The following is a 26,154-nucleotide window of genomic DNA, read 5'->3' as shown; positions in this document are numbered from 1 at the left end:
TGATGAGAGTTTTAGTGAGATCATAGCACAAACTAAACCACCTGAAGGAGAATGAGAAGGAACTGAGCACAAACTATGTGAAGCAGTGAAGGTAAATGATTAGTATTGTCTGAAAAACCAGTCACAAAGTTAGCTTTTGTTTTGGTTTGTTTGTTATTACACATTTTTACACATTTTATGACGTAGTAGGGATTGAAATAGGAACTTCTTTATATGAAGCGAGTGCTCTACCACTACACCACTACTGCGTAACTCTGAGTTCACAATAGTCTTGATATCTACTATGTATATATATTATTGCTTGAAAATAATTATATATATATATATATATATATATATATATATATATATATATATATATATATATATATATATATATATATATATATATATATGTATATATATATATATATATATATATATATATATATATATATATATATATATATATATATATATATATATATATATATATATAAAAGACATTTTAAATATCTTGAGAATTCAGTTGGATATAAATTATGTTGAAATTTATAAAAAAAATAGGTGTTTCACGAATAATTGCCAACAGTTGTTTTTATGTGAAAGCACCGACCTGAAAATGTTTGAGATCGGGAAAAATTGCCAACCTTGTTTCTATGTTTTATGGTAAGACCTTTGTATCAAATAGTTTTTGCTGACCTGATGCCGACCTCTGAAAGATTGAGGTTGGCAAGTTATTGCCAACCTTATTTTTCTTAATTCTGAAGGTTGCTCTACTAACAACTCTTTGAATTTATCAGAAAAACAAAACTTTTCTCTGCAAAAAACTACAATAATTTAAAAAATTTAACCGTGGAAACTACAATTACAGAATGATAAAAACTATGCTGTGCTATAGATAAAAATATATTTATAATAAAGTTTTTTGTTTTCAATTAAAATAATTTTTATATAACCAAATAAAATTAAAAGTAACCATAAAATTATTATTTCTAGTATTAATTTCCCACTAACTAAACAATTAGTAGTAATAATCATAATTTCATTCATTCACACATAAATTCATTTATTCACACGTTCAAATTTGAAGAATTTTCAAACATAATTTGCAGAACTCACACAAAGATTATATTGATTAAAAATTAAAATTTTTGTTTAAAAAAACAAAATTACTATTCCGTGACTTTGTAAAACATCAATGTCTTGAAAAAACAACTCATCTTCTTCTAACTCATTTGGCATTTCATCTTCTTGGTCAGCTACAACTTGGTCCATTCTATTTAACAACTTTACTCTTAAAACATGTTAGAGGGTGTTTAACATTCAAATGCGTACAAATAAAGTTTTAAACAATAGAAAGAAAAAAAATTCTTTCTAAATGATTTAAATTAAATTTTTAGACATTTCAGCCTATAAAAAATTTTCTAAATGAAATAGAATATATAAACAAAAACATAAATCACTGCAATAACTATAATTTTAATAAAAAAATCTGATCTAACCCTTATCTGAAAATCATGTTAGCAACAGGAAAAGCACTCAGTTGTAAAATATTGTAACCAACTATTCCATTGTCATGCTTTTAAAAAAATGACCTGGAAACCACACAAGTGTGACAGATAAAACAGTTCCACAAAAAGAAAAAAATATCTTGCATAGTGTAATTGCAATTTTTTTGTTATAGATGGGGATATGCTTAAATCCCAAATTTTAAAAAATTCAAGAATGAACACAGAAAAAAGCTTAAAAATTTAAATTAAAAAAAAAACACTTTCATTAAACAAATAAAATCCCAAATTAGAACAATCAGTCAATTAATATATAATCAATGCAAATATGAGTAAATAAATTAGTCAATATATGGCTCTTATCATCTGCCTGGGCCCATAAAATTTTTATTTGGTTTAAATTAGTCTTTTACTATTTGCATTGTTCCTTCACAAAAATATAATTGTAGTATTTATACTATATTTTTAACGGTATTTAACTTTTGTGAAAGATATATTGATTGATTAATTATTGTATATTATAAGAAACGTCTTATAAGCTAATTATTGCTTAAAATGATAAAACTGTAATTAAATATGTAAGCTGTTTTATTATTAAATATGTAAATAATGTAAGTTAAATATCTATAGATCTATAATAACAGCATTAAAAATACTTTTTATATCATTAGTAACATCAGTTCATTTTAACAGAAAACTATAAAAACAATATTGAAATGCGTTAAAAGAAAGCTGCTAAAGCAACTAAAAGAATTCACAAAGGTAAAAATTTAAAAATTGTAAAAGAAGCCAGTGTTGGTTTTTTAACTCGTTAAATTTAAACTAGTAAATTTTTATTTTTAAACTTGTATCTATTGATACAGAATGCTATCCTGTATCACTGGAAATTTTTTTTTGGGTCCTTGCAACTAGCAACAAATTGCTTTTAAAGGCATAAACTATATTGAATACTTTGTGCTTTTAACTACAATTTGATGCCATAATTTGTGTTTATAAATTAGCAAAATGGAACCATAAGCTTATTACTAATAAGCTCATGGTACCATTAAGCTAATTTATGACAACACAATAACAACATAACAACAGCAACAACAACAGCACTACAACAACAGCAACAACGACAACAACAACAACAACAACGACAACAACAACAACAACAACAACAACAACAACAACAACAACAATAACAACAACAACAACAACAACAACAACAACAACAACAACACGACAACAACAACATTAACAACAACACAACATCAACAGCAACAACATGTTTTTATTTCATTTAAAGTTTATTGTTTAAATGCATTTTCTAGATAACTGAATTACACAATACAAACTAGCATATGTTTCGATGATATAACATGAATACATTACTGTAATAGTCAATTAACGTAAAAAATTAAAAAACATATATTTCACTAATTTTAGTCATAAATGTGATTTTTTTGCTTATTTTTTGCCAAATTTTCAAATAAATTTAAATACGCGGGAAAATGGTTACCGCACATTTTGTCCATATTTATTATTATTTTATAAGGTTTACTAATCGGATTTGTATAGGCAAGAATATGTCAACCTGTCATACAAATATATTATGTCAGAGCCGACAACACAGGGAGGAGGGGCACCCCTACCTTTTTTTCTAAAGGACGTTTTTATTGTTTTTCTTTGTTTTGCTTTTTAAAGAAAATTTTATAAACAAGGACTTTTTTAAAAAAATTGACATTGCCCCCCTCCCTCTACTTTGAAACCCATGTCGTCAGCAGTGTATGTATGTGGTATATTTTCTAATTTTTAATCATAAATTATTATTTCTTATTTTAGGTAATTGCCTATTTTTTTTTTTTTTAAATTGCTCATTTATGATGCCTTTACAACGTCATCTAGGAAATTTGAATAGCTTTTACAAGTTTTTAAAAAAAACTTATAAAACTTATATACTGGCTCCTCTTCCACTGCTTGAACAGGATACATATATTTTTTAAATTTCATTTAGGTGCCCCAAGAAGTCCTACCGGTCTTATCACAGAGCACCGCAGATGAGCGTTTATTCAGAAGTTCACCCCTTCTTCGAAACCGATGTCGCAAAACAAAAAGAAGTGCAAAGCTACTGGATTTCTAAAGAACTTCCCCATCAAAATGTTGCAGACAAAAATTTTGAAAAATTAAAATTTTTGTTTCCAACATTTTGTGACAAACAAAATTTTTGTCTGCAACAAAAAGTGACGAAAATCATTTTAGTTGTTGCTCTCTGAATTTTTTCCTTTCAAGTTAAAAATGATAAAACTTGAATGAGCTTATCTATTTACCATTCACTGGAAAAAATATTTTGTTTCTTCTTTCAAAATTCAGATGACAACTTTAGAACTAATTTTGATGACTGGTCATATGGACATAGTTCTATACAGAGGCATAAACAAAGCAAAGACCACACCGCTATTTTGAAAAAGTCACAGTAAAAGGATTAATTTGAAACAACAATTGAAAAAAGATGAATAGAGTTACTAGAGGTAACTTAAAAAAGTTGTTGAATGTTTTAGTTTTTGTGCCATTGTCAAGCTATTAGAGATAACTCAGAAGAAATAGATGAATACAGTAACGGTAACTTTTTCAGGGTTTTGAAGTTCCTTTCAAAATTCGACCTATTCCTAGCTTAGCACTTAGAAAATCAAGGAAATCAAGGGAGAGGATATGTTTAAATCATTTCATTGACAACACAAAGATATGTTTAAATCATTTAATTGACAACACAAAGATGGCAGATTGTTTGTAATGGTCTTGTAAGTGATGCAGGAATGGACCGGAAAGTTACCATCAAAAGCCTGAGTTGGACAAGGTGGTTAGCAAGAGTCATTTCTATTAAAATTTTACATGAAAAATTACAATCATATCCTTGAGACCCTAGAACAGACACAAAATAAAATCAATACACTTTTTAAGAAAATAAAATCTTCGTATGTTGCTTTTATGAAGGAGCTTTGGCACCAAATCATGTTACAATTTGAGGTTATTAGTATCAAAATTTAGGATAAAAGTGCAGATTCAGCTTTTTGTATCCAATTGTTTCAATCTCTTTTGAAATATGTAACATCAGTTCGTGAAAAGTTTCTTTACATTTTGTTTTTATATCATTTTTGTTACAAAATAATATAAAAACAACGTTAATGTGACGTTGACCAAAAAACAATTCGTAGAAATAAGTTTGAATTATCTTTTTCTAATGCTGACATCGCAAATTGGATTTTTCTGACCCATTACTATATGCTGTGTAGAAAGAGCATTTTCAAAAATGGCAAGAGTTAAGAAAAATCTCCGTTATTCATTGTTAAATAGTTATTTAAATGCTTTTTGTTTACGAAAATTCAAAGAAGCTTAAATTTTTGACGATGTAGTAATTTCCAATGAGAAAGTAAAAAAAAAACTTTCTGCAAGCAAAATGTTTCATGCTTTTTTGCATTTGTTTTTGAAAACATTTTTTTAAGAATGGGGCTTCCCAAAAATTTTTAGCACCGGCATTGATCCTCGTTTATTGTAAACATGTTAGCCAAAGATGGATGGTATATTTCTGATAATGGAGATTTGTCTATTTTTGTGGCACCAATATTTGTTCAAAAGGGGTTGCTGAATGGGTATTTCTATATTTGTGACTAACTTTCTTGCACTAGCTTGTTCTAATTGACTCAGTATAAGTCTTTTATACGCTATTTTTAGAAGCTTCCTTCAAAGGCTAACAGGTCAATAGTTTACAACTGTAACCAGTTTGTACAATCGTAATCACGAATTACAACTGTAATCACGAATTAGTTTATATTTATAAATAAAAGATCATAATTTGTACTAACTCGTGATAGTAAATAAAAACTGATTTGTTTACAATCTATAGAATAAAATAAATTATTGTAAATATAATTAGAACTATTCAGTACAAATAATAACTTTATAAATAATAAAAGGGATCTCTTTTAAACGCAGAAAACTTCCAGAGAACCATTTGGTCTTGTCCTTAAGAAACTGCTTTTATTTGTTATATTTTGTATACTTAATTTACAAAAAAATTCAGTTTACCAAAACATCATGGTAGCACTACACCTTTTCAAGATGTAATTGAGAACTTGAAAGTTGTAATTAAGAAATATAAGATGTAATTGAGAAGAAAAAAGTTGTAATTGAAAAACATAAGATGCATTTTAGAACCTGTAAGTTGTAAATAAGAAATCGTAAGATATAATTGTAACGATAAAAGTTATAATTGAGAAAAGTTTACAATATAGATTATCAGAAAGAAGTTCTTTGTGTTTTTAATTTTGTTGCCTTAGTTTACCTTGTAATTTGAGGTTGGATCCTAATTTGGCCAAAGTGGCCATATGGGTTGGTATTCAATAAACAATATACTATCAATAAAATAAAAAAGTGATGAAAAAAATGCATTTGTGGTTTTAGCCGTAACTGGAAAAAAAGTTAGTTAAAACTTTCTTCTTTTTTTTTTTTTTTGTGAAAAATTCATTTGAGAAATCAGATGAATAATAAATAAAACACAGATAATTTATTTACAAAGAAATATAAAGATTATTAAAAATCATTGCAATATTCAGTTAATCATTGTAATGAAATCATTTTAATATTCAATTAAAACACAGTTAAACTTGGGCATCTTCCGTATTTAGAATCGTTACATAATGCTTTGTAGTATGTTGAGCAACACTTGCACAATCACCTTCTATTATTTTATTTTTTTGCTGCAGAACCAGTTCTTTCCAAATACTGTATTCATTGTTCCACAACCCCAGCACTGAATACAGATGGAATGCGAATTGCATTTTTAACGTTGCTTTTATTTTCAGACCAGATTGTTTCCACCGGGTTTAACATTGGACTGTAGGGTCCAAAACGTAACAACGGAGCTGTAAAATGTTTAAACACCCTTTCCAAACAAGTGTGACATGGAGCATTGTCTGTTACGATAACCAAATCTTCTAAAAGACTACCGAATGTAACCCACTGGTGAAACATAACCAACATCTACTCATTACAAGATTCTGCATTAAATAATCCTCTGCGAGTTTCCATTATGACGACATTTGTTGTTGATATAGCTGCGATCAAATGTATGTTTGCAACTTTTGAAGCAGCTTTTTTCATTATTGCTCTTCTTTCTTGTTTGGCACGTCTTTGTGTTTTTATACAAAGAAGGTTAAAATTTGTTTCATCAAACCAAACTATCTGATGATCATTTGTGATTTTTCCGTTGATGTTTCTAACATATTCAGCTCTTTTATATTTGTTTTTATTATTGATTCTTGTGGAACGTACCTTTAACGTACCTTGAACGTACCTTTAGCACTTTTTTTAATAAAAGAAATCTGCCTTTGAGGTAAGTTCTGCCTTGGCGGTTGTTTGTTGTTTTGAGGCTAAAATTAGACTGTCTTCATATTTTTGTTTTGATAAATTGTTATAACATTTTTGCTTTGATCCTCAGTCAATTTTTTTGATTTAAAATTACCTCTTTCGATAAAATTTGAATTTCTGCTGCGAACCCAATTGAAAGCTAGCTTACATTTGACCCCAAAATTTTGCCCTAGAGTCACTCAATCGTCATTTCGCTCAACACATTCAGCAACTCTTCTTCACTTGGTAAAAATAAAACATAATGTTTTCTTTCAACTTGTTCGTTTGTAGTGTATACAAAAGCTTAATTTGATATTATTAACTTATTCAAATTCATCTTTCAGAAAACCTTTTATAATGACCTATGAGCTTACATTGTGAATTCGCAATTACAAATTATGAATTCTCATTTACTTATTATGGTTTCTTATTTACATGTTGTGTTTCTCAATTGCATTTTACGATTTCTTAACTACATTTTGTGTTTCTTAATTACATATTACGATATCTAAATTACATATTGTGTTTCTCAATTACATATTTCGATTTCTTAATAACAATTTTCATGTTTCAATTACATCTTGATAAGTACACCTTTTCAAGTCATTTATTATAAGCTATTAGATAATTGGTATAAATGATATACAGATATTAGGCGTGAAAGTTTGTAACATATATGAACAAAGCGCATATAAAGTTCTATGTTTTATGTTTCAATCTCAGAATGATCCAGGACTACTCATTTTTAAAGATTTTTTTACGTTTAAATCAAACAATAAATATACCTTGCAAAATAATAATTTTTTAAATGAACTATTTTGTCGAATAAAATTCAGTCAGTTTTGTATTGCTCATCGTAGGCCTTATTTGTGGATTTAATAGTTTTGCCTAATTTTGACTAGTCGATATCATTAGCTATTTTTTAAAAAAAAAAAGTTAAAAGAATTCAATTTTTCATTGGATAACATATTTATATATTTTTAGTAGTATATATTATTACATATTGTAAAAAAATTTTTTGTGCCTTTCTTTATTTTTTAATTGCTTGTGTTCATAATTTTAATAATTTGTATTCAAGAATTAATTGACGAAAACTGATAAGAATATTTAAATATATATATATATATATATATATATATATATATATATATATATATATATATATATATATATATATATATATATATATATATATATATATATATATATTAGGGTGGGGCATAAAACACCAAAGTCATTAAAAAAATACCATAATAATTTTTCTCGTTCCTTTTGATATGTGTATTAAAAAAATGTAATTTTTTTTTTTTTATGAGTACTCCTATGGTTGGTCCCAGCAGTCCGAAAATTAGAAAATTTATAATTTTTGTAAATAATAAGGGGGGCAGGGTCACTTACAAATATTTTAAAGATATCTTAAGGGTTATTTTTGTAGCCTGATATATCTTTTTTTAGATTATGTTTTGTTTTGTTGCAAAAGATGATGGAAATGGTCAGCCCTACCTATTTAAATACATGTTTGCATATTTGGGAGGAAGGGGGGGGGGGGAATGTTTAAGTTAAAAAAATCGGTAATTTTTAAAATTTTTATCTTAGTGTAAATAAAAATAATGCAAACAAAAAATAGTTTTGGAAAAATATCTCATCGTGAAGTTTTTCTTGTTGGAAAAAGAATTGGAACAATACCTAATACACAATTGCCAACTAAAAAAACTGTATTGCAATATTACCATTACAGAGATCTTATGCTAAGAGCTGATTTTCCAAACATTTCCTCAGTTAGTATAGCTTCATGTCCTCTTGGTGATTTTTTTACTGCACAATGTGCTGAAATAGGCGGTTGTCTCCAAAAATGTTTACCATGCGTTGTTTATGAGGTGAAGAAAATATGGCAAAAAGCAGGAATTCCTTTTATTAATACTGACAAGCATATCAGGTTTTTATAAATTTAAAATAATTTTAATTTTTAGTTTAATCCAATTTCAAATTTATGTTATATAAGTAGCAATTATAAAGTCATACAGTTTTATATATTTATAATAAATTACATTAATTTGAATGCATTCTTCTACATTGGTTTTAGAGACAAGATTGTTGACTTGGAAAAGAAGAGAAAAGATTTAAACAAACACAGGAACCGTTTAAGTACAAATTTAGTTTTAAAAAGAGAACAGTTTTCAAGAATGCTAGAGGAGGTATTTGATGTAAGTCAAAAGAATTGTGAAGGTATTATTATGAAAGATAAAACTAAAGATATAAAAACTAGAAGAGAAGATGCAGATTTTCTTAATGACCAGAAAGGAGCGCGTGTTCAGAAAATGTTGGGTAAAGATAAAATTTCACAAAAATTTGTAAAAAACAAAACAAAAAGAGAAATGAAAATAAAAAATCAAAGAATAAAAGAGTCCGTAAGAAAACAGAAAGAGTTGGTTACTGAGAAATATGAAAACACAACAAAAATTTTTAATACTTTAGATGATAACCAAGATGAAGAGTATCTACAGTCTTCTAGAAAAATTAGAAAATCTAATGTTGTTCCTCTTATTGTTCCAAAAAATATAGGAAAAGATTTAGCTCCAACAGCATCATGATATGGAATAAGTTCGACTGCACTGAGTGCAACTCTTGCTTCTCTTATAAATAATAGTTCTGGAACGACAGATGATTTTTCTATTTCTAAACGAAGTATTTTGAGGCAGAAAAAATTAAGTATAAGAAAAACTGCCTTTAATATTAAAGACATCTTTATTACATTGGCTAAGGGTAAAAGTCTTACTGTGCATTTTGACTCAAAAATTATGTTAGAAATGAAAGAACTTGGTAAAGAAAAAGTTGAAAGAGTAGCTGTACTAATCAGTTCACCAGATCTCTCAGATTCCCAACTTTTGGGTATTTTAATTGTGGAAGATGGCACTGCTGAGTCTCTTGGGAAAGCAATCAAAAAAACTTTACAAGACTGGGAGCTATTTGACTATGTTGATTGTCTGTCCTTTGACACCACTGTTACAAATACTGGTTGGCTAAAAGGAGTCTGTACTCTTATTGAGCAGTGGAGAAGAAAAGCTTTAATTTGGATGGCTTGTCGTCATCACGTTTATGAATTACATATAAAGGTAAATATTGAAAAAATCATATAATATTTTTATATTTATTTATATATTTAATTAATAATATTTCTTGATGAATTAAATGCTTTATTAATAAAATTTATTTAAATGATTTGAAATAAACATATTTTAGCACTTCTCAAATGTTCTTACTGGTGGTAAAACAAGTGGACCAAAGACTGAGTTATTTGATAGGCTAAAGGGTAATTGGAAATCGATTCTTGAAAAGAAGATAAATTATGATAACCTAAAAAGATTTGACTCAGAAAATTTTTTTTTATCTTTTTTGGAAAAGCAGGTTGGTTTAATTGTCCTATTTAGATTAATGTGTTTAGTAATAAGTTTTAATAATAAAGTTTTTTGAAATTTAGGCTTCTGAATCATTAACATTCCTTCAAAATTGCCTAGATAATGATATATTTCCAAGAAATGACTACCAGTATTTTATAAAATTAGCAGTTCTTTGGTTAGGTGGCAAAGTAACAAAATTTCAATTTAGATTTCCAATGGCTTCGCATCATGCCAGGTTTATGGCACAGGGAGTTTATTATTTAACATATGATCTTCTTCAGCCACAATTCAGTAACTTATGTCCTAACATAATATCATTGCAAGAGGGAAAGCTGATTTATGAAATTGCTTCATTTACAGCACTATTTTATGTTCCATGGTTTATTAAAGCTCCTATCCCTGCCATAGCACCTTCTTTAGATCTAAAAGCTATTAATGAAATGATACAATATTCTGAATTCAGTTTCAAACCAGCAGAAGCCGTACTGAAATCACTTAAAAAGCACAATTGGTATTTAAATGAAAGATTTATGTTTATGTGTCTTGCTGATAAATGTTTACCTGTAGATCAGCTACAAAAAATAGCTCTTAAATTAGCTCAAACAGCGAAGCCCACCAGTTATAAGATGAGGAAACTGAATTCCGAAATTTTTACTGACAATGAAAAAAAAATAACTAAAAATATTGAAGACTTTATTGGTCCTGAAAGCTGGTTTTTATTTGATTTATTAAAAATGACATTACATGAGACAGAATGGCTTAAAACTAGTTCATCAAACTGGGAAAAATTTTCAGGTTATATTAGATTTAAAAATTATGTCACTGGTCTTCTTGTTGTAAATGATTGTGCAGAACGGGCTATTAAACTTGGTCAAGACTTCATTGAAACTTTCAGAAACGAAGAAGATAGCCAAGCTAATTTATTAGTTGTTGCAGATCTTCGGCTAAAATTTCAGACAACAGAAAAAAAATCTTGGTTGAAAACTTTAAAATAATCTTTCTTTAAAAAATAAATGCAAATGTAAAAATATTTTTTATTTAAAATATGTAGGAAAAAATATATACGCCCCTCCCCCCCTACCTCTCAAATATAAACATCATGTATTTTAATGGGTAGGGCTGACCATTTCCATCATTTTTTGCAATAAAACAAAACATAATCTAAAAAAAGATATATCAGGCTACAAAAATAACCCTTAAGATATCTTTAAAATAATTTTAAGTGACCCTGCCCCCCTTATTATTTACAAAAATTATAAATTTTCTAGTTTTCGGACTGCTGGGACCAACCATAGGGGTACTCAAAAAAAAAATTACATTTTTTTAATACACATATCAAAAGGAACGAGAAAAATTATTATGGTATTTTTTTTAATGACTTTGGTGTTTTATGCCCCACCCTAATATATATATATATATATATATATATATATATATATATATATATATATATATATATATATATATATATATATATATATATATATTGGAAAAAATGAATTAATAAAAATAAATTAATAAATAAAGAAAGAAATGGGAAAAAGATAGAAAAGGAACAATTGCATATGTCTGGATTTAATGTGTATCTGCAAATATGTGCGTGTAGTGCGTGTTTGGAGGTGAACCATCTCTTGGCAGTGGTTTGGCGTTTTTGTCGGCAGAATCGTAAACGCACAATCGTATAGTAAACTGGCTTCACATACAGCGACACCATCGTATGGCTCTTTAAATTCTTCTGCTGAACCTTTTGGATGTGTGTATTTGGAAGTACACCTGTACTTTGGATGTGTGTATTTGGAAGTACACCTGTACAAGTATATTTTTCTTATGTTCGATAAACAAGATTTTAATAATCATGTTCGACAAATAATATTCCAATGATTATATCCGACAAATGATATTGAGTGGACGCAAGACGATATATTTATTTTAAAAATTATAGACGTTTATACCTGCATTCTATTTTTTATTTATTGTCATTTTAGACGTGATATTTTTTTAGGAATTTATTATAGTTCGCATATTTCAGCGGTGAAGAAAACTCAGTAGTTTGATGAATGCAAGCAGTGCACAACAATCAAAATAATTAAGAAAAAAAATAAACTTAAAAACTTTTGTGAAAAAGTTCTAATATCACCAACACCGGTTCTGCGTGACAAGACCTGATGGTCTTCTTAGAGTATCCTCGTTTTTTATACTTTATTTCTTATTCTTTATATTTTAACAATACTTTCTCTTGTAATTTTTTCTTTTTTTGTTTATTTGTATCTTTATGTTATATATTGTAATTAAGAAAAAAATAATTCACAATAAATTTAATATAAAACAATAAAGTAACATATATTAAAATATTATATTTACATTTAAAAAACAAGCTCATTTACAATATTGTGTAATCAAATACACATTGTTGCCCCAAATTAACCCAACCATATCGTTTTTTTTTTAATACAAAAATAAATCAGAAAATGAATAAACAACGATGATGATGATGATGATGATGTTGATGATGATGATTTGCTGCCTGTACTAAACGATCAAAAAGTAATGACGTTTGTCAAGACTTAAGTAAATAAGTGAATTACAAGAAAACAGTTACAAGAGTCACTTTAAAGACTAACTTACAAGAAAGATTACTAATATAGATGCAAAACAACACATGACTAAAGATTTTTTGTACACAAAAAAGAAGAATGTTTTCTGTAAAAAACAGCACTCTTTTTCATAAATAATTTAAGGTGTTTAAACTAGTAACAAGGAAAATACTTTAAAAGAGAAAGCTAGCAAGCCAGAATTAACTAAAATTCTTCACGTCAAGAGCAATAATCTTTGTCTTTCTGCTTTTATCTAAACTAATCAGCAGTAAAGAGAAAGAATTGAAGCTTTTTCTGTTAAGGAGTAAGTTGTTAGACTCAAAAAATATTAAAAATATTTTAACTATAGGCTCAAATACTTTGCTAACAGAAGAAAAATAACTAGTTTAGCAATAGTTGGAGAGGAGCAATCGTTAGAGTTTTGAAAAATTGGAACAGTAAATGCCATTTTTCAGCACATAAAAAATCAAGATTTAAATAAGAACTCGCAGAATATTTTAGAGAACATTAAAGAGAGTTCTGGAGATAATTTCAAAATTGACTGCTGCTATAGAAAACTTCAATTAATAAATAACCTCAGCAAAAAAACAAAAACGGTCACCCGTTTAAAAATGTTATTTATTGAGACTTAACATTTTACATTACCGTTAGGTAACAAATGTTCGTTATTTTTACGTAGTCGAGACTTTTTACGCAAATAGACGTAAAATCTTCAAAGTTACGTATCAAATATCCGTTATTTTTGATCTCACGTGTAAGTAATGCAAGGTATTTTATAAATAATTATCTTTAGATTACAATTTTAATATTTACGAATATAAAAAAATATTGTTTCAATAAGAATAAAAACAAAACTAAAAGCAGTAATCAAATATATTTTATTTTTTTAAATTCCTTTAACTATAATTTTATTTAAAAAATATATATAATTAAAGGAATTTAAAAAAGGTCTTTTTATATTTGTCCTTATTAACAACTCTGGCAATCTTTTAGTAACTCCTTAACCTTGGCAAGCTTCAAAGACAAAAATTTTGTCTTTGGTTTTGAAACCTGGGGCCTTGTCCTTGTAACATAGGAACTTTTATTATTATTGTTAATATTATTGTTATTATCATTATTGTTATTATTATATACGGTTCTATTATTGTATAAAGTAGCTTTTAAAAGTGTAACAACCCAGCAAACATTATTTTAGTGGATTTGCAGTGGACCTATATAGACATATTTTAGCGGTTCATTGGAGTTTTGCTAGCCATTAGTGGCTAGCCACTTTTGGCGGCTGCCAATAATAGTCCACTAAGTAACCTATGAGCAAAATTGCATATATAGATAATGCCTAATTGCCTATATAGGTCCACTGAAATTCCGCTATAGAACGTTTGCTTGGCAATTGCGGTAGTGGTGTAGCGGTAAAGCGCTCGCTTCATAAGCGAGAGGTTCCGAGTTCGATTCCCACCACGTCCCTGGTAGTACCGCGCTCAACTTGTTTCTCCGCGTAGCGGCCTTGTTCGTCAAGGTTCGTGTTTCGAAGCTATAGAGTTGAGAGAGGGTTATAACCACTAATAAGTAGCCTCCTTGTCTGTAGTGGCCTTCTCGGCCTTGAGGAGGTGAATAACAAAAAAAAAAAAAAAAAAAAAATTTAGACGTAACGGAGCCTAAAAAATATCATAATAATGTTATTATACGTCGTTTTGTTGAAAATTGAAAGATTTTTTTTTTGTCGTGACAAAGTAACCGACTGAGACAAAACTGTTGTACATTAAAAATAAATAAAAAACACGATAAATAGAAACATAGCATAAGCAAAAATTTACTGAGTTTAATTAATTAAAAATAAAAGAATGTAATGTTACGTCTCAAATCGGTTACCTGTTGTAACCAATTTGAGGCGTAACGTATCTTCCAAATGTTGTAGGGGTTAGGATGTTTAAAAATGGATGATCTATATTAACTGGAATGACAGAAATGATGCTGTCATTAAATTCAAGAAATTATTTATATAAAACGTTCTAAGTAGTAGTAAGTTCCAATCCGCGTATCAGTTATAGAATGTTACACATACCATTGTAAATAATATTAAAGATTTTCTTACATTCTGAGAAAAAATTTTACTACTCTGAGAATAACAAATCTTTTCATAAGATTTTTGTGCATAGATTTCTTTTTTTTTTTTTTTTGCATAGATTTCTTGCGGTTTAGCAGGAACATTTGGATTGCCACACTATACAAAATTTTGCAGGCTGAAACTGTTAGCAAAGCAGTGTTCAATTCAAAAAAGACATTCATTATCAGAGGAGAGCCATGAAAACCATGAAGTGATGAATTGATGCTACTATTTTTCACATTGCGGAATATCCTACATTTAAGGGAGTATGTCTCAAAACAGAGAAATATTTTGCAATAGCTAATTGAAGCTGTGGCAAATGAAGCTTGTCATAAACGTCATTTATTACATCAACTTCTTTATGTTGAATTAGGTTTAGTAAAAAAATCATCAACTCACAAAAACTAGCGTTCTTACTCTTCATTAACAGTTTCAGGTTTTTTAAATGCATGAGCTGTATCAGGGCTATTAAATAATTTTTGTGAATGCTTTGCAAAACTTTGTCCCACTATCAATTGCAATCTTCGTGATTTTATCTTGAATTATCTCTTAAAAGTTGGTTCTTCAATCCAGTGTCTATGACACCAATATATGATCGATTATGAGCTGTTTCTGTAACAGACAGGAAACTTTATGACGCATGACTTGATATCAATCATTAATTCGTATTATGACTGTCGACAGATGAGTGCTCCTTTTGGTGTTAAATCAGTTATTGTTATCATAAATTATTGATTACATTTACCAAAAGTCTACTATACATAACTCAAAATGTTTTACGTGGTAAGAGGATGAGATTTAAATGCTCTTTCGTGGTGCTCTGTGACAAGACCGTTAGGTCTTCTTAGGGCACCTAAAACAAAAATAAAAAATAAATTAATAAAAGTTTGTCAGTAACTTAAACGCATTCAAATTTGTGTAAGGAAATTCAAATTTACTATTTATAACAGCAGTACTGGTGGTCGCAATTTCGATTATACCAACCTAGCAAACATCCTATTGCGGAATTTCAGTGGGCCTGTATAGACATTTTTAGCGGTTCACTGAAGTTTTGCTCAACGGTTACTTAGTGAACCATTAGTAGCAGCTACCAAAAGTGGCTCGCCAATAACTAGCTACTATATCACATGTTGGAAAGTTATGGGCTGGCCACTTATAGTGGAAGTAACTAATGGTCCACTGAGAAACCGATAAGCAAAAACCGATAAGTGAAGGTGATTGAAGGAAGAGTAGTCCAAAAAAGCACATAAAAAGTAAATGTGCACATAAAAGAGAAACTAGAGCACATAAAAAATAGTCAGAGGATTCAAATCTGATTTCACATCATAAAAGTAAACTTCACATCATATAAGTAAATTATATACATTAGGTATATGCCCTGACCAATATATAGTCAAGTTTAAAATTATTACAAACCTTGACTGAATCATAAATAGTGCATGGTATCGTAAGCAATAAGTTATGGATTTTTATAATCATTTAAAATTTGAAACAATTAATTCGTTATGAGGGCTTGACAATACTAATCAAAGTCATCAAACAGCGACACCTTCCAATCATAAAAATGCCATTGTTAGTACTCTGAAATTATAGTTTTAATGGAATCAGCCTCTCTTAAAGCTACTATAGAGTTTGGTAAACTTCACTATCAGCCAACAGCCCAGAGGGCACGCGGACGTCCATAAGACGTCCATGGACGTCCGATATTGGACGAACGGACGTCCATTTTGGACGTCCATAAGACGTCCTATGGACGACTAAATGAAACGGCACTCGTCCGCCCATTTCGGACGTCTATTGACGTCCATGGACGTTTAAAATTGGACGAACGGAAGTCCATTTTAGACGTCCATAAGACGTCCTATAGACGACTAAATGAAACGGCATTCGCCCGTCCATTTTGGACAACTATGTCTATAATTTCTAATATTTTAGACGTCCATGGACGTCTAAAATATTTTTCAAAATATGTCTAACTAGATAGTCTAATTAGATATATCTGTGTGTCTAGGTAGAATTACATCTGTGACAGAGTATAAATATTAGTTTAAAAACTTTGATCAGAATTTCAAATGCTTATAAAAAGGTGTGCTAAAATAAAAACAACTGAAATATGTAAAAAGCATTTACTTTCAAAAGTAATAAATTTACAAAGCAACAATTTTAAGTTGCTTCTTCTTCGTCATCATCGTCAACGTCAGCATCGTTAACTATTTTTACTTTCGGCAACGCCCGCTTCAATAAATCGCCAACAAGGGCTTCGATAGTTGCGGCATCATAACCGGTTCTTTCAGATACTAAGCCTTCTAAACAAACAAAAAAGTAAATTACAATTGTTAGTCTTCTGAACAAAGAAATGGTTTTTATATAAACAATTTTTTATTTTTATATGTAAATATAAAAATAACTTTTTTTTTTAATTCAACTTAGGAATGCATAATAAAATGATTGCCTCACCTTTAATACACTTGTAATGTTCTGTAGCTGTAAACTTTAGCTTGCCTTTCAATCCATCTTTACTAAATAAGTTTTGGACTTGTGGCACCATTAACTGGTTTAAAACATTTTTGACAGTTTTGCGTGCTGTTGCACCACCAATGGCTTTGATTTGAGTGATCTGAGAAATTGTTAAATTATTAAATCTAATAAGTTCTAAAATCTAATACCGTAAAAGTTAAATTTTATATTGCACCTTTACATTTTCACAAACACGATATACTAACGTTACAAGAAACATTACTTGAATAATCATCAGGAACATAATAGATTCCACATACAAATAACATACAACTTTGTTGTATGTTATTTGTGGTCATCACCTGTTTTAATAGTATATAGAATATACTCCTGAAAAGTTTAATGTTTATACCTTGTTTTTCATAGCACTAGAACTTGCTCTGAGAATTTCCTCTTCTTCATTAAAACACTTAATATCTTTATGTGGGATTGTAATTATGACACCCACATCAGTAGCACCACTTTTTGGTTGTGTTTCCATGTTGTCCAATCGCTCCATAATTTTAATTTGATTTTGCTGCAACAATTCTAGTTTTATTAGCATGGCATACTGAAACTCTAAATATAAATTCTTTATTTGTATTGAAGCCAACAGGAAAAAACATTTATAAAACTAGAGGTAAAATTAGCTTTTAAAATTTTAAAAGAGAAAGATTATAAGAGCAGAGAAATAAAGATCATCACAAACCTTAATACCATGCAAAAACTTACGTTTATTTGTCATTTCCTTAAATGAAACACCACCATCACCTATCTTGAAAGATGTTGGATTTTTGTTAAAGTGGTACGATTCTAAATCCAATGATCGTTGGAAATCTTCATTTGGTCTTGGCTGTATTACACAGCCCACTTTACTTTTTTTCCATGGAGATATAAGTGGCACACCCATTTGAATTGGTGATGAAGAACCAGATGGTGTGCACTTTAAAACATTCAAATTTGGACTTGGAACTCGTTCCTTTGGGTTGAGTATATTTGAAACTATAAAATCAAAAAAAATAGAATAAAAAATTAAATAATCCCAGAACACACCAATTAAATACCCAACATATTAAAGCTCTATATACATTATTATCATAAATTGCATTGGTCTTATTTTATCAATTTTTTCTTCTTATTATACTAATTTCTTCAAGGTCCAGGGGTAACTATTGTGTAATTTTTGTTAAAACCTTATCTCAAGCCTATAACTGTGAAAAAATAACCTTGCTGAACAAAGAAACTACACAAGCAAGTTTCTGAAAATATTAACTTTATTACAAAATATATAACAGTATATCATCTGACAAAAAAAAAAAGCAAACAGTTTTTAAATGAACCAATAGATACACTTACCAGGACGATCATCATTTTCATCTTCAGTTAAAAAGTTTAACATTGCCTGACATGTTTCATAACTTCCACACTCCAAAATAAATTCTAACAACATAAACTCTTGCCAGCCAGGTTCTGGACTAGCCCATTCAGATAAATAAACACCCACAGTTTTTTTTCCTCGTGGAGGATAGTATACTATACTTTCTTCTGCATTAACCCAGTGAGTAGGTACTACTGTCTTAGTGTCAATACCATCTTCTTTAATTGCAACAGTACTGTACAACCTACAATTTTAGATAATTATAAACTAAATAGCAAATAAGTCATAACAATTAAACTTACTATTTATTATGTACAATATATCAATGCAAAATTGTAACTCTTGTATATTTTGAATTGTTTTGAGGATAAATTTTATGTTTTTGTAAAACATATATGATTCTAGAAATTAGCTTCATAGTTAAAAAATGTATAAACCTTCAATAAATACATAAAAAACAAAAAAATATGCAATTTCAAAAATTCACATTATTTAATAAAGATATTACAACTTTGTTATTTTTATATGGAATACACACACATTTTCTAAGTAAGTCATGCATGTTAATTGTTTGCATTGCTAGACTACAATTTTTGTTTTTGATATAGTATATATTAAGTATCTTAGATTCTACAAAGCTGTCAAAGAAATTGTTTAAACGATTCTTTTTGTAGATTTCACAAACTAATTGATCGTTTGGTAAAATGTTTTTAACAAAAACAACAAAATATTTCGTCATGAAACAAGCATTCTTAGAAACATCAATTTTAGTTATTAATTTTTCTTTACGTGGATCATCTAATTTATGTTCGCTTAGGCGTTTTGCAAGTTCTACTAAAGGATTTTGTTTACCTCGTGCTAATCTTTTTAATTGTTGCAAAAAATTCTCAAACTGGAAGCAAGAAATCTCATCCAAACTACTTTCAAAATGTTCAACATCATCTGTTATATGAAGACAGTGAACGTTGTAGACACAAAATGTGTCACCAAAATGTTCATGAGTGTTAAACACAAAATACTCCAAAAGTTTTTTAGCATGGCTCAAATATATTCTCCTATTAACATTACTCTCCTCGCACAACAAGCGGAGTGCTCAAGATAAGCTAAGAAAATGTTTATACATTTTAGGATTGAGAATATCCTTTAAAACAACGATACCCACATATAGTAAAAAAGTTCTTAGTTCTGTGGCTTTCCATCTATTGACATCTTCTAAAGATCTTGTTTGACGCACAAAATCTGATGGCAACTTCCCATTTAAATTAGTGAGTAAATGAGAAATCTCTTTTAAATAAGGTGTTGATAAACGACCATCAAATATTTGGGAATATGTACCTTTGTAGTAGTATAACATACGTCTCATAACACCTAAATTAACTAAGTGCATATAGTCTAGAGCAAAATCCTGAATCATGTCTAAACCTTCAATGTCAAACAGTGGAGTTCGTGTTTGATGATGGCACCGACCATCTTTGTCTTGTTTAGAGTATAATCTAGCTTTTAAATCAGCATTGTTTCTATTTGCAATTGTTTCGTGACTTTTATCATAAACAATACGACCGTGAACATTTAAACCAAGCAAATTGCATCTCTCGCATGCATAGTATCCAGTATGTTCAACTGTGCCTTTTAAGAGTGCCCTAGCAGGAGCATCACAAGTTATCGCTAACAAAGAAATACTGAAGATCTTACCAAATATTTCTTCTGGCTGTTTAAAAGTCCTTAACTCTTCTGCAAAATCTGCTAATAATTCTGAAGCACGTGGCTTTATTTCACCGCCATACAATCCAACAACAAATGGTTTAAAATGTCCAAATTGACAAAGTATAGGCCAAACTTGGTAGACACTGGATTCAAAGAGTGGTAGACCATCTACATTACATATAAGATTAATTTTAGTGGAGTTGAAGTCTTGAACTTGCAATACATTTTTAATACCTTGTTTTATGCCAAAATAAATGTAATTTCCATTTTTTAAAGATGCTGTTTTCACAACTCTTCTTGTACACAAAAGTGTCCTTGCATCTTTTGGCATTTCCTGGTGCCCATGACGATTTAAAATTGTCAATAAATCATTGGTACATTGCCTTGTGCAGTTGTGTTTTAAACTCCAGTTTTTTATTTCATTTTGAAAAATATTTGTTTCAAATGGCTCTTTTTCAATATCACTATTGTTAAAGACATACATTTCTTCCTGATCACCATCTTTAATATCTGTGAATCTCTCTATCTGATTTTTAATAATTGAATCAGAAGAAAAAACATATTTTTGTAGTATCGTGTTACTAAATGTTGGCCTTAAGGCACTAGTTAAACTCGGATACACAACATTTTCTGCAGCAAAATTACATACAGATTCACTAACTGCACTCTGTAAGCCTTCAAAATCTGAACTTTTAAAATCTTCCTTTCGAATAAAAGATTGGGAAAATTCACAGACAGCTTTTTTAGAATTTCGCCAGTCTGTAAGTCGCTTTCTTCTAAATTTAAATAATCTATTAATTTAACTTATACAAAAATTATAAATAGGTAAAAAGCAACTATATGGCTGCATCTTACTAAGTTTTATATTTTTTATGTTATATATGGCTATAACACTATAATTATTTAAGTGTTAAGTTTCAAAACAAATTTATATATATATTTATATTAAATATATATATATATATATTATATATATATATAAATATATATTTATATATATTTAATATATATATATATATATATACATATATATAAGTATATATATATTTATATATATTTAATATATATAATATTAATATATATATATATATATATTAAATAAATATATATATATATATATATATATATATATATATATATATATATATATATATATATATATATATATATATATATATATATATACACATTTATACACACATTTATATACACTGCAGTGTATATTTATAATTAGATACATGCATAAATTTTAACAATATTTTTATATATTTAGTATATATAACTATATTTAAATGTATATTATATATTTGAATACCAAAACATTGACATGAAAAAAAAAAAAAATTTACTTGAAATATAAAATACATTAAAACCCACTCGTACCTTTGTATTTTCTTATCGATAGAAACATTTTTTCTTTTTGTTAATCTAAGCTTCGAATCCATTATAATATATAAATGCAAAATTTAATAACACCACTTGGAGATGATCTCAGTTTTAAAGAGAATCACTTTACTTTAAACACACGTGGGTTGAAATAAAATAGTTCGTTCGGCCGGATCAGAATCGACCCGTTTCGTCTTAATAGGTCTGTTTTAGACTTGGACGAACATTGGACGTCCTATGGACGTCTAAATAGGTCCGTTTTAGACGTGGACGAACGAACGAACTTAGTACGTCCTATGGACGTCCTTGGACGTCCTGTGCCCGCTGGGAGCAGTACACAAAAGACAAATTATAAAATTATTATAATTGGTTAATAAACAGCATCACTAACACAGGGGTACTGGTCACAAACCAATAATACTCATGCATAAAAAATAATAGAGAGTTTGCTGGGTGAGGGAAGATAAGAAGAAGTCTTTGAAGATTAACAAGACCTTTAAATATACCAAATGACTCTAAAATAAACCCAAAACTATTTGATATCTAGAAGCTATGAAATACCAAAATCAATTAATTAGACTTTCAAACAAAGGAGACCTGAAATATTTAGGGTTTGAGACAATAGAAGAAATTTTGCAAACTTAATCCCACACATAAAAAGAAACAGTTACATTATTAAATACATTGTTAAAACAAATTTGAGATTATATTTTCTTACAATGCCATATTAGTAGGTACGTGGACTGAAATTTTTAAATTGAGGATATACTAAAATGTTATATATCATTAGAAAGCCCTTCAATACAGTATTTTAAAGATAAAAAAATTATCAAAAACGAACAATTCAAAAAAAAGTTATGACGTTTTTAGTAGCAAATTTTAGATATATGGATTTATTGAATAAACTGGTTCCAAAATTATTATTTTTTTCACTGAAATTGTTATAACTTTGTCAAATCTTATCCAAATGCCTATAACTTGGTATCAAAAGATAGATGTAAGAGTAGGCTACAAGTTTATATTAGTATATAGATATAGGGGGTGTCTAGAGGGCCAGAGGGGGTTCGGCACACTATCGTAAGCCTTAAAAAAATACAAGTTTTTTATCTGAAAGATTGTTTTTTCTGATAAATTTTTTTATCTTTATACACAAAAATGTGTTCTAATTTGCTTCCATTCCATTTTCAAATATTAGTGGTCTATCTTATATTAAAGGGTGGATGTTTTCGTTACGTTTTAACACCCTCATAGTGAAATGTTACATTCTTATAAATACTTTAATTTTAAAAACACTGATTATATTTTGTGTTCAAAAGTATAAACTATACTTTCTTACTCTACAGCGTTTACAAGTGGTGTATAAATTGGCATTAGGGGTGGGATATGTGCCACGCCTAACTCCTCCTCCTCCCCCCCCCCCCCCATCTTCTTAGTCTTCCAACCTAAAAAAAAAATTTGTAAAGAGATTTGAAAAAAGATTTTAAATTGAGTTTATTGAAAAAAAGAAATTAGTATACAAGTTTATTTTACTACATTAGTTAGGAAAGGGGCGTGTGCCACAACTAACGCCCCCCCTCCTTTTCATATTCCTTTTATATTCAAACTTGAAAAAAATGTCAACAGAAACTTAAAAACGTTTTTAAATTGCTTTTAAATAAAATAAAGACATAACTTTACAAATCTTATCACATTACAAAATGCAGTTTGGAGTATCCACCCTAAAAAAAAGACTTTTCATATTTATCAACTCAATAAAATATTACACATAAATTTAACACTGTATTTAATATGGGCTATGAAATCCTCAAAAAGTCCTGATCGTATCTAAAAGTTTATAACTATTTATAGGTACAACTTGACTACTTTTTATACTACAACTATTAATCACATTGAAAACATACAAAATATTTTATTAAAACTATTACACTTGTCAATGCTTCATTTTAAAATTATTTTGGGTAAAAAAATTTTAAATAAATAATTCAAATGTTTGAAAAAATTGAGACAAAACGGAAAACAAACTTGATGGTATTACATATACATTTTTAATAAAAAAACAAGAATGGTGGTGCCTAATGATTGTGTATGCCACCATTAACCACAAAGCTGCTACCATGCTGTCTTCGCCTGCAAACTTCTTTACAACAGTTTTCTTCTGCTGTAGCTCCTAGCACCCCTGTTAGGGGATAATAGATCCAGCTAAATGATTCCCCGTCTCTCCCTCTTAACCGGACCCATCACAAAAATGAGCGATTGCTAGTCGGTCCAGGGTGCTGATACATGTATCTCTGATAGACACCATATGTAAGATCTAATGACATTGAATTGTAAATAGATTAGTTATTTTCACAAATAGTTGGTTTATATTAAATGTTACATAATACCATTCAGTACTAATCTATTTACAATTCAATGTCATTAGATCTTAAATATGGTGTCTATCAGAGATACATGTATCAGCACCCTGGACCGACTAGCAGTCGCTCATTTTTGTGAATGGTATTATGTAACATTTAATATAAACCAACTATTTGTGAAAGTCATTGGCTGAACAAATAAAATGAAAGACAATCAACTATATATTTTAAAAATGTCAATCAAAGTAAAAATTTAAATACTACTCTTGATTTTACTTCTACTGCACTTTGATGGATAACATAATAAAAATGTATTAAATAGTGTATGTAAATAGAAATATTATGAATTCAATAATCATTCAGAAAAATAATTAAATCATAATTTTACTAGCAGAAGGTTGTGCTGATTATAGAGAAGCTTTTTTAAACATACTAATTGTAGCAGCTGAAGATGTATCTCAAGGTTAACAAAGTTGTAATAAAAAACAAATTTGCAAATGTCGAGAAATGCATACATATTAAAAAGTAACAAAATTGTTACTTTTTAATATGTATGCATTTCTTGACATTTGCAAATTTGTTTTTTATCAGCACAACCTTCTGCTAGTAAAATTATGATTTAATTATTTTTCTGAATGATTATTGAATTCATAATATTTCTATTTACATACACTATTTAATACATTTTTATTATGTTATCCATCAAAGTGCAGTAGAAGTAAAATCAAGAGTAGTATTTAAATTTTTACTTTGATTAACATTTTTAAAATATACAGTTGATTGTCTTTTATTTTATTTGTTCAGCCAATGACTTTCACAAATAGTTGGTTTATATTAAATGTTACATAATACCATTCACAAAAATGAGCGACTGCTAGTCGGTCCAGGGTGCTGATACATGAAATTTTACAATTTTTTTGTTATCTTTAGTCCAATCTACACAGTCTACCACTGGTAAATTTGTGTAGGATAATTTTTAGTATTGATTATAAAATTAAAAATACAATCAGCAACGAGTGGTAAGTTTAACAATTTTGTTAAACTTACAACTCGTTGCTGATTGTATTTTTAATTTTATAATCAATACTAAAAATTATCCTATACAAATTTACCAGTGGTAGACTGTGTAGATTGGACTAAAGATAACAAAAAAATTGTAAAATTTCAAAAGTAACAATCGTCAAATCAGTTCTGTGTAAGATACAACCTTATTAATAAAATGAAAATAAACAATCAAAATATAACAGTAAAAATATAAAAATATATATTTATTAAACAATACGCTAACATTAGGAATGTATATACTTTGGTTTATAATGGTATAATGGTATTTATTATGCATACTTTGTTTATATATAAATTATGTTAATTTGGTTGTAGTTATATATAAACGATGTTATTTATACTTATGAAATCTTAAAAATAAGCATAATATTTAGTAGAGTCTAAACAATAAGTAAACATAAGGCATGCTAGTATAATGATTTAAATAATAGTCCAGTTATGGAAGTATACAATCGAAGTAAAAAAAGATAATAACAATAATATCTTTTATTATAGTTGAAAAACACTAACAAATTTTTTGTTAGGAATAAACCAATGAAGAATCTGATTTGTATACTTATTTATTTATGGTGTGTTAATAAAATTGTCAACTGATACTATCACTTAACAATCCATTCAAAAGCAAAAGTCTTTATCTGAAACATTATTCTTTTTATATGTAACCTAAGAAAACAATAAGTTTTTACATTTATCATTATTTTTTGTTTCAAACATAAGTTAACTATAATATTATTATGAAATAAAAGAAATTAACTTTAATCTGTTAGAGAATTAAAAACACTTTTATTTATATT

At 28.4% G+C, this 26,154-nt stretch overlaps 3 protein-coding genes across 4 annotated transcripts in view; 1 reads left to right on the top strand and 2 right to left on the bottom strand.

Moving 5' to 3' along the window:
• cndmc1 (DMC1 homologue CnDMC1) overlaps positions 1 to 1,259 on the bottom strand; it is a gene marked incomplete at its 5' end in the record, with an annotated part of 47,632 nt that extends 46,373 nt beyond the window's left edge. The window contains 1 exon segment of the mRNA NM_001287797.1: positions 1,156 to 1,259. Within this exon segment, the coding sequence (NP_001274726.1) occupies positions 1,156 to 1,224 (69 nt within the window).
• Positions 1,260 to 8,462: 7,203 nt separating this feature from the next.
• LOC136087353 (uncharacterized) lies at positions 8,463 to 11,304 on the top strand. Its single transcript, XM_065809855.1, has 4 exons — positions 8,463 to 8,814; positions 8,962 to 9,991; positions 10,119 to 10,283; positions 10,357 to 11,304. Exons 2-4 carry the CDS (start codon positions 9,677 to 9,679, stop codon positions 11,269 to 11,271), a joined length of 1,395 nt encoding a protein of 464 aa, XP_065665927.1. The 5' UTR covers positions 8,463 to 8,814; positions 8,962 to 9,676; the 3' UTR covers positions 11,272 to 11,304.
• A 5,782-nt stretch (positions 11,305 to 17,086) lies between these two features.
• Positions 17,087 to 24,413, bottom strand: LOC136087351 (uncharacterized). Of its 2 annotated transcripts, XM_065809854.1 has the most exons (6): positions 21,936 to 24,298; positions 18,827 to 19,092; positions 18,203 to 18,472; positions 17,844 to 18,049; positions 17,432 to 17,591; positions 17,087 to 17,280 (listed from the first exon to the last, which is right to left on the bottom strand). In XM_065809854.1, the coding sequence occupies exons 1-6, from the start codon at positions 21,995 to 21,997 to the stop codon at positions 17,138 to 17,140; spliced, it is 1,107 nt and encodes a 368-aa protein (XP_065665926.1). In that variant the 5' UTR covers positions 21,998 to 24,298; the 3' UTR covers positions 17,087 to 17,137. The 2 variants fall into 2 exon arrangements, 1 of the variants encoding a protein (XP_065665926.1); XR_010641744.1 differs by lacking the exons at positions 17,087 to 17,280; positions 17,432 to 17,591; positions 17,844 to 18,049; positions 18,203 to 18,472 and adding an exon at positions 19,701 to 21,328 and having other exon boundaries at positions 18,977 to 19,092; positions 21,936 to 24,413.
• Positions 24,414 to 26,154: the final 1,741 nt, after the last annotated feature.

The sequence above is a fragment of the Hydra vulgaris genome, chromosome 11 (genome assembly GCF_038396675.1).
Source record: "Hydra vulgaris chromosome 11, alternate assembly HydraT2T_AEP".
Classification (NCBI taxonomy): Eukaryota; Metazoa; Cnidaria; class Hydrozoa; order Anthoathecata; family Hydridae; genus Hydra; species Hydra vulgaris.
Note: the sequence above shows the minus strand (reverse complement) of the source record. Positions and strands in the feature narration are given on the sequence as shown.